The following is a 9,994-nucleotide window of genomic DNA, read 5'->3' as shown; positions in this document are numbered from 1 at the left end:
TGAAGACAAGAGGGAAAATGGATTAAGGATCAGGGTCAGGTAAAACAACGTAGAGCCTTAGATTCTCTAAAGAGCAAGAGGGAAGCAGGAGGCATTGACTAACAGGATGGACTGAAACTTTGGGGAATGGGGACAAGAATAAAGCATTGCAGATCTCCTTGGATCTAAAGTTCACCACATCCATACATTTCCTTCCCTGGTACCATTTGTCTACTTTCTCTCTTTTCCTGCGTACAGCAAGCATGTAGCACTTGTGTCTGTTAGAATATACTGACAAACTTGACTAAAATTAGAGGTCGTCTCTCTCAGTGTTGTATGCTGTGGGAAACCTGGCATCTAATAGTAACTTTCTCCAAGGCAGCCTTCACATCCTTGTTTCTTAGGCTGTAGATGATAGGGTTCAGCATGGGAATAACCACGGTGTAGAAGACAGACACAACTTTGTCTTCTTCTAGGGATTTTCTTGAACCACTCCGTATATACATGAAGATGAGGGTCCCAAATAAAAGAGCCACAGCAGTGAGGTGGGAGACACATGTTGAGAAAGTCTTGGCTCTTCCACCTGAAGACTTCATCCTCATGACAGCCTTGATGATGAACAGGTAGGAAATGAGTATGACCAAGGCATTGGCCAAAATTACAAAGTTCCCGAAGAATACAATGATAATCTCAGCATTCCTTGTGTCACTACAGGCTAGCTTTAACAAGGGTGGGAGGTCGCAAAAAAAGAAATTGATTTGGTTATTTTCACAGAAGGAAAGGGAAAACGTACATGTGGTTCTTAGGATGGCCCCAGACACTCCACAGACATAGGCTGTCACTACCAAACTCCAACATCTTCTAGAGCTCATGGCCACAGTGTAGAGCAGTGGGTTGCTAATGGCAACATAGCGATCATAGGCCATCACTGCCAAAAGGAAACACTCTGTACCTGCACAGATGGTAAAGAAGAAAAACTGGGCAGCACAGTGACCATATGAGATGACTGTATTTCCTGTGGCCAGTGTGGCCAGGATCTGAGGTGTGATGACAGAGGAGTAGCAGGCATCCAACACAGAGAGATGGCTCAGGAAGAAGTACATAGGGGTGTGGAGATGGACATCTACCTGGATGAGAATGGCCATGCCCAAGTTCCCCAGGATGGTGGCAAGATAGAAGCTGAGAAACATTAGGAAGAGGGGAATTTCCCAATTTGGGTGGTCATTAAAGCCAATTAGGATGAATTCCTCTACTGTGGTGATGTTATTATTGGCCATGGATTCAATATTGACAGTCTGTTCATCATAAGTCAAGAGTGAATTTCAAAGAAACCACAACTGAAGTACAGCCTCTTTCTTTGTGATGAAAGTTAACATTGTAACCCCTTGTTATTTATAGAGCTTATTTTGAGGTCTTGAATCTTAATTTCATACAGCAGAGTTTTGTTTTAAAACTTCTGTTTCTGAATAATTCTGGTGTAAATTTGGAAATTTCTGTAAAGACAAGGGGCACATGCATCTCAGGTTTGGAAGGTACAAAGTTGTCCATTCCTCTATTTCAATGCTCTCATACCTGCTAGGAAGGCATCTGGTTCATATCTGAACTTCCATCCACCAAAATTCAACATATTAATTCTCATTTTGAACCTGGATTGTGTTGCCTTTTAGAATTTGCTCACCAATCTTAGTTTTAGCCTTTACATACCTGTATCACTTTAATTATTTTCCCCCAAAGAGTTTCTGTAGTATGAAAATGAAGAGCTTGCTGTTTGTGTTGACTAATCTCTTACAGTTCACATTCATATATTTTCATTATTATTTGACTCCTCACCAACACTATTCAGATAGCACTAAAAACTGAAACTTTTTTTTTGTACCTCAGTCTTTATCACTCCAGGTCAAAGGGCATTTTATTTAATATATTACACTTGATTTTTTTAAATACTACTTGTTAACACTATAATTACAAGTATGTTCAAACTTGTAGTTATCTTTCCTTTTACTTCAGGGCTTTTGGCCAAGTCATATAACTTCTTTGTGCTTCAGTTACATTTGGTGGTAAAATGAAATTGAGCTTATAAAATAACTGGTTTTATTATGGCATATATGATATATATATATATGCATATATATGTCATAGTATCTTGTTCTTATTTTTATTTTCCCCCTACTCTTACCTCCTCCATGCTTCTCTGTCACCTTTGTTTTTTCAAATAAACTCCTTCCATGCTTTCATGGCAGGAGTGTGCAGACACATACACACATCCCAATTATTTATGTTAAAAAATTTAATATATGTCCTTTGTCATATTACCCTTTTATGTTCCTTATACCGCCTCCTTCTTGGTTTCTTCTTCATATCTTCCCGGTCGACTCATATTATCTACGTATGAATGTATGTATGTATGTTTGTATGTATCTATCATCTAAATATATATACTTCCTTGTATATGCTTAGGGTATTTTGACTATTGTTTTCTTCCTGGAAAGAGAAAGAAGCAGTTTCCAGCACATAAAAAGAACTAAAAATGGTGGACAATTTCCCAGTATTATTATTATTATCAACTTTAGCTAGCGTAATATATTCATTTCTATTTACATACCTATTTGTTTTTCTCTCTGTACACACGCACATATCATTATGTGAATAATTGACAAAGAAATTTGTGCTCTCTCTAAATATAATATGGAAATCCTCACCACTTCTTCTCTTTTATGACCTATTAAAAACTTCATTCATGGAGGTCTACCAAAAGCTTGCTTTATTACCTCTTCCTGGGTGTCAGATTTTCCTTCAGTTCCAGAGATGGTAGCCATTGGAGAATAACAATAGAGTGCCATATATGGCAACCACTGGGGACTAGCAGTAGCAGTGAGGTCTGTTCCATGACCTCCACATACCAAATCCTGGGTGCCAGCTCTGCCTGCAGTCCCTGGGACAGCGACCACTGGAGACTGTCGACAGAGATGAGGTCTGCCCCAAGCTCTCTAAGTGCTGGTTTCTGGGCCCAAGTTATTTGGGAAATCCCAGAGATAGCCAGCATTGGTGAGGCCTGTTGTGTGACCTTTACATATCAGTTCTCTGGTCCCAGCTCTGCCTGCAATCTCAGAGGCAGCACACATCAGTGACTACCAGGGATCTCTAAGTCTGCCAATACCAGGGACAACCAGACGGCTAGAGGACATAATAAGACCATGCTTAACAAAACCCAGGACACTCTGGCATCACCAGAACCCAACTATTTTACTACAACAAGCCCTGGATAGTCTAACACACCTGAACTGGAGTAAAATGACCTTAAATATAGTCTTATGAAGAGGGTAGAGGCCTCTAGACAGGAAATGAATAAATCTTTCAAAGAAATACAAGAAAATACAATAAAAAGGTGAAGAAAATGAATAAATACTATAAAGAAATACAGGAAAATACAAGCAAACAAGAGAACGAAATGGATAAAACTGTTCAATACCCAAAAAGGCAAATAGAAGTAAAAGAAAGCACAATCTGAGGCAGTCCTAAGAATGGAAAACCTAGGAAAGAGATTAGGAAATACAGACACAAGAAACACCAACAGACTACAATAGATAATCTTAGGCATAGAAGATAAAATAGAAGAAATTGATACATTGGTCAAAAAAATGCTGAATCTAAAAAGTTTCTAACACAGAATATCCAGGAAATTTACGACACTATAAAATGGCCAAGCCTAAGAATAATAGGAATAGAAGTAAGAGAAGATTCTCAATTCCAAGGCCCAGAAAATATATGCAACAAAATCATAGAAGAAAATTTCCCTCATTTAGAGAAAGAGATGCCTATAAATGTACAAAAAGCCTAAAGAACACCAAAAAGACTGGACCAAAAAAGAAAATCTTTCCGCCACATAATAATAAATACACTAAATGTTCAGAGCAAAGAAAAAATATTAAAAGCTTCAAGGGTCTCCATGATACCCATCTACGCCCTTCTAGCTTTCATAATCTCTGTTGAGAAGTCAGGTGTGATTTTGATGGGTTTGCCATTATATGTTACTTGGCTTTTTCTCCTTGCAGTTTTTATAATTTTTCTTTGATCTGTATATTTAATGTTTGGATTATTATGTGGCTGGAGAATTTTTTTCTTTTCTGGTCTAATCTATTATTTTTTCTATAGGACTTGTATACTTACAGGTATCTCTTTCTTTAAATTGGGGAAATTTTTTTTTTTAAGATTTTGTTGAAAATATTTTCTGGGCCTTGGAGACGGAATCTTTTTCCCCCCTCTATTCCTATTATGCTTAAGTTTCATCTTTTCATTTTGTCCTTGATTTCTTGAAGGTTTGTGATAAGAAATTTTTAGATTTAACATTTTCTTTGATGGATGCATCATTTTCTTCCATTGAATCTTCTACACCTAAGATTCTTTCTTCCCTCTCTTGTATTCTGTTGGGGATGCGTGTCTCTGTAGTTCCTGTTTTCTTCCCTAAGTTCTCCATCTCCAGGATTTCTTCAGTTTGTGTTTTCTCTAATGTTTCAATTTCCATTTTCAGATCTTGAACTGTTTATTTTCCTCACCTGTTTGTATTTCCCTGCCTTTAACTTAATTTCTTCACCTGTTTATTTGCACTTTCCTCTATTTCTTTTATTTTGTTCAGTGATTTAATTATTTTATCTCTAAAGGCCACAATTTGTTTGACTGTATCTTCCTGTATTTCTTAAGGGAATGGGGGATAGGGGAAGAAGGAGGGAGGATGGAACTGGGAGGAGATGAGGGATAGGGTTACAATCACGGTGTAAAATGAATAAATTGTAAAAATAAATAGCAAAAAGAAGTCCCATTTTTGACTGCCCCACTGAAATGACTGTCATTTTCAGGGTAGATATTATTAATAATTAATATATATATATATACATATAAATATATATTTATATATATTTGTTTTGTTTTATTTTGTTTTGCTTTGAAACAGGATCTCTCTATGTAATTCTGGCCGTCCTGGAACTCACTGCATAGATCAGGACAGCCTGGAGCTAACAGTAATCCACTTGTTTCTGCCTCCCAAGTGCTAGGTTTTAAGGGTGTGTGCCACCATGACCAGCCTTGTTTGTTTTTGTTTTGTTTTGTTTTGTTTTTTGTTTTTGTTTTTATTTGCTTCTTTGTTTTGTTTTTAAGTATTATCTTTGTTATTCTGCAGAATCTTAACCAGAGGATTAAACTGAAAGTAAAATAATCAACTTGGGGATCAAAAGCAAAAACATTAAGAGCTGCTTCTGATGTATTGAAAGGCACACTGTGCTCCATGAATATGCATAAGCAATATGCATCAAATAAAATAAATGTATATTTAAAGTTGAAAAAAAGCTGCAAGGGATAAAGGCCAAGTAACATATACAGGCAGGCCAATTAGAATTGTACCATACTTCTAAATAAAAACTTTAAAATCCAGAAGGACCTGGACAAATATTTTACAGACCCTAAGAGATCACACATGCCAGCCCAGAGTTCTATACCCAGCAAGACTTTCAATCACTGTAGATGGAGAAAACAAGATATTCCATGACAGAACCGAATTTAAACAATATCTATCCACTAACCCTGTCATACAAAGGATACTAGAAAAAAAACTCTAACACAACAAAGGTAGCTGCATCCCAGAAAATACAGGAAATAAATAATTTCACGCCGGCAAAAATAGAAGAAGGGAAGCACACACACTTACACTACCAACACCAATATCAAAATTATAGGAATCAACAATCACTGTTCATTAAATATTTAAATTTCTGTGTGTTGAGTCATGGAAGTTTTTACATTCCTAAATTTTCTTGTTGCCATATGGCCCAGATCTTACTTATATCATCATATCATCTATTCATTGATGATTATTTTCTTAGTCCATCCAGGATTGTCATAAAAGTGTCTTATATTCATATGGTGACACAAAGCTTAAAAAAAAATTCAAACACTAACATTGCATTTCTTGAAAGACATTGCTATCATTCACCTTCCACCTGCAATATTTTTTTCTTTTTTTAAAATTTTTTAAACATTTTTATTTAACTTTTATTAATTACACTTTATTCATTTTGTATCCCCCCATAAGCCCCTCCCTCCTCCCCTCCCAATCCCACCCTCCCTCCCCTTTCTGCATGCATGCCCCTCCCCAAGTCCAATGATAAGGGAGGTCCTCCTCTCCTTCTTTCTTTTATAGATTCTTGACAACAATTTTACTGGACAGGTACATAGTCTTAGATTTGGATGAAAAAATAAGAACAGATATATTGAAATATCTATTGCCCTCACTCATTAAATAGCCTGGGTCCACATGGAAGACCTCTGCTTCCTCTACCCTGTGCTGCATCATTTGAGCAGTTTGATCAGCCTCCTGATTCCAACAGCTTCAGGTTGGAACGTACTAACTTGCAGCCCTTCAATATATAACCATATCAGTAATTATCCAAACTAGATCATTAAGAAATTATTTTCCATTAGCATAACCAGGAATTTTATTTGCTGTGACATAAGACTTCTATTGTGAAAATGTAGCTCATACAAGTAAAACCTAATAACTTATCATAATACCTTTATTTTCATACATCTTAATATTTGTAGACATCTGTGAATGCCTTCATACCCTGTAACATGATTTAGTATTTTTATTATTTTTCTGATGAGAAAGTTGACACCCAGGCAAGTTAGTGGCTGTTCAAAGGTCAAATGAATAGTCGTTTATAGAGTTGAGACTAGCAGTGGGTCTTGCGGCTTTACAAGAATCCCCATTGTGTTTCCCTGTTTCACACCCAAGGCTAAATTTCACTGGGCCCTGAACTTGAGGCCCAACTTAATCTGGACATCTGTGAGATCATTAAGGTCTTATTAATTATAATACCTGAAGTACAAACAGCACTTATTTTTAATAAAGGCTAAATTAAAGCTACTTTTGAGTCCGAAGCCTCTTTGAGTTCTAATCCAGCGGTTGCTATTGGGAGGACAGCTGTGTCATACCAGACACTAAGTAACTTTCTGGATTATTCTCTCCACCCCTCTGCAGCGCAGGGGCCAGGAATGAGTCAGCTTCTTTGGAAGGCCCTCTTGTTACTGCTCAGGCTTCATGATTGTGGTCCCTAAGTATCAACTCATTAGTTTAACCTCAGAAGTCTGCTTTTTCTCTCCTTGGGCTTCACTTCCAATTACTCAGTTTTGAAAAAGAACAGAGATAAAACCTATGATGTTTAAAGGGATGTTGGTGCTTCCCAAGCCATGATTTCTAGGGCAAGGAGTATAGGCTATAAGAGGCTCTTGTATTGAAAACATGTACACTTGTCAGCTAATAATCACTGAATTTAAAATGCACACAGGTGTTGTCTACACTGATTTACAGTTACTTAAGCATAATATTTTGGGGCCATACATCCAAAATTAAATGCCTTTCTACTTTCATGATAACAGTCGCCCTGATCAAAGCAAGGCTTGCCTTTGTTTCACTGAATATTTTCCCTGCTTTGCCCCACGGCTTCACTGCTCCCCTTATTTTGATAGGTATACACTCTAATATAATTGAGAGATATAGCCCTCCGTTTATATTCCTTTATATTTACTTAGAAACACACACGCTTAAAACATGTTAGCTCTGTCCTTAAATTTATAATATCCAATTTTATGAAATAATTCCCCTTCATTTAAATTTCTACTTTAATGTATTTTTTTACATTGTACATAAAGGGCAGGAAAACCTGGTTTGTTACTTGTGATTTTCTAACAGCACTCCTTGCTCTGCATGTGGAATATTTGATTTATCAGTATTGCTAAAGCTTCTCTGTTTGCATGTTATCATTTTAATCTGTTGTCTGTTTTCAGGAAGAGGAAGTTAAATCTGTTTGCGTCTGAGGTTTATCCAGCCGAGTTTCAAGTGGGCTGGTATAAATTCTGTCCTCTTTGCTTTAAATTTGTTTCATTCTCTCTATATATTGTCACATCTTTATAATTAAATAAGTAAAACTCTCCACAGTCCATCAGATGCTTTTTCACTTTAAAAGCAGAAAGACAGTGAATAAATCTCAACACATTTCTCTGCATCTGTTGTGAAAATGTGGAAGTCTTTTTCTGCCTTGTGCCTGGAGTGTGGGGAGTCTGTCCCTGTGTTGGACAGAAAGCTACTCAAAGTTTCTGGGTAGACTCTAGGTGACCTCAGATTGGATGCTAATGCAGCCGCATTGAGACTGTGCACCTCTCACTAGGTCTACCAGTTGTCCTTCCCACACCCCTACACGTTGAAACTAGATATGACTATTTTGTGGACAAATCTTGGACAAATCTCAAAGGATGTGCCCATTGTACTGCATTTGAACCTAGGACTTTCTACCTTCATACCGTGTACTGGATCTACCTAACCTTCTTGCCTTGTTAAGAGAAGAGGGTATTTCCTTCGCTATGGTCTAAACCCAAAGTTTAAAATATTAAAATCATTCTCTAAGATCATTAAGCAAATTATGTCTATGGGAAAGGAATATTAAGGCTGACTTCTTGACTTTTCTGTAGTTTATATTTTTGTTTCTTTTGTTTTGTTTTACCATGTTTTATTTGCTATGTTTTTAGTAAAGTTTCTTGACTAACACAAACCTCAATTTTCTGAGAAAGAATCCAATGAGAACATAGTAATGCAAAAAATACCCAAGAGGATTTTTACATAACATGGTAGTTTGCTTATTTAATAACTGAAGCCCTAAGATATTGTACAAAAGAAAAGCATTTGAGACCAGGCTGGTGAAAGCTAGTTTTGTACAATGTTATGCTGGAAGGGGTATTATGTACCACTACCATGGAATAAGCAGAGAGTAGGGGAGGCAACATATTTCTAAACACAGAAATGGCTTAAAATGGAAAAAGAAAAATTTTATGGCTATTGAAAATTTTATGCTAGGACAATTTGGGATTAATATTCCTGTACTATACACCATAGAAAATTATGAGATCTCTGCAGGAGATAGAGAGAAAGCTCTTATCCAAGAACTCTTCAGGGAATGAATCCCTGTACTTCCATATCCTGTACTTACTTTAACTTACAACCCTCTCTCAAATTTTCTCTCTTTCTTCTAAAGGTTGAGTTTGGGACAGTGAAAGAGCTTCACAATGTTAGTGGTTTTTGACCTTACTGGAACTGATGTCTCAAAACATAATTACACATGTAGTGATACCTTGCTTTGAAACATGGAGATGCTACACACTTCAAAAGTATCACTTCAATTCAACTTCACAACAAAGTTGAGAGCTTTCCTAAAGTTGACTTAGTGACAAGAGCCTTACCTAAAATAAAATCAAAGCTGGAGGTATAAGCAAAACTGAACCAGTCTTACCTATGTATCCCATATAAGACTTGAACTTCTTGGCTAGACATGGCATTATATGATGACAAAATTCCAATGGCAATGGCAGTTATCTTCTCTAGTTTGTGTAGATATTACTCTGGAGCTAATATCTTCCCAGTGTTTCCAGAGATGAGGTAGTTATGTCATAAGTGCCTCATGGAACATTACAGCTGAATTTATTTGGTTTGGTTTTAAAATAATAAGTGTTTGTTTAAGCATTTTGTAGAAGGCGGGTAATTTGCTCAGATGGCTAACCTAACTTATGTATTTTTTTTCTTACAAAACAATGTGGCTAATATATAAAATGTATTGGGAGATAGTTCTGTGGGAATAATACAGTGGAAAATATTTCCCTGGATCATGATTCAGCTCCAGGGACAGCCATCAAGACCCCTGGGAAAAGTCAGCCTTGCAGAGAGAACACACAACAGAAGATGCAAGACTCATTATCTTCTTTATACAACTTGAAGGATGAAAGAAAACATTCTGGGATTTCACAGTTACTCCTCAACTGTTCACTTTAGACCTCAATAGCAGCGCCTGCTAGGAGTAAACAAGTTTGGTCACTGGCCATCATATTCTGTCTGAAGTTAGTCAGGAATAGCAATGGAAATGTAACTAAGATCTGGGGATTTTTGGATGTCTTTTTATACTATAGACTTTCTTAGTCC

General features: G+C 36.7%; 1 protein-coding gene across 1 annotated transcript; it reads right to left on the bottom strand.

The window, feature by feature from the left end:
* Positions 1-305: 305 nt before the first annotated feature.
* LOC110555660 (olfactory receptor 9I1-like) lies at positions 306-1,256 on the bottom strand. The gene has a single exon (XM_021649000.2). The coding sequence runs from the start codon at positions 1,254-1,256 to the stop codon at positions 306-308; it is 951 nt and encodes a 316-aa protein (XP_021504675.1).
* Positions 1,257-9,994: the final 8,738 nt, after the last annotated feature.

This window comes from Meriones unguiculatus, chromosome 1 (genome assembly GCF_030254825.1).
Source record: "Meriones unguiculatus strain TT.TT164.6M chromosome 1, Bangor_MerUng_6.1, whole genome shotgun sequence".
Taxonomy (NCBI): Eukaryota; Metazoa; Chordata; class Mammalia; order Rodentia; family Muridae; genus Meriones; species Meriones unguiculatus.
This window is presented reverse-complemented; position numbering and strand designations above follow the sequence as displayed.

What these genes read in the sequence shown, in the direction of transcription:
- LOC110555660 (XM_021649000.2), bottom strand. Translation starts at nt 1,256, where the DNA reads ATGGCCAATAATAACATCACCACAGTAGAGGAATTCATCCTAATTGGC.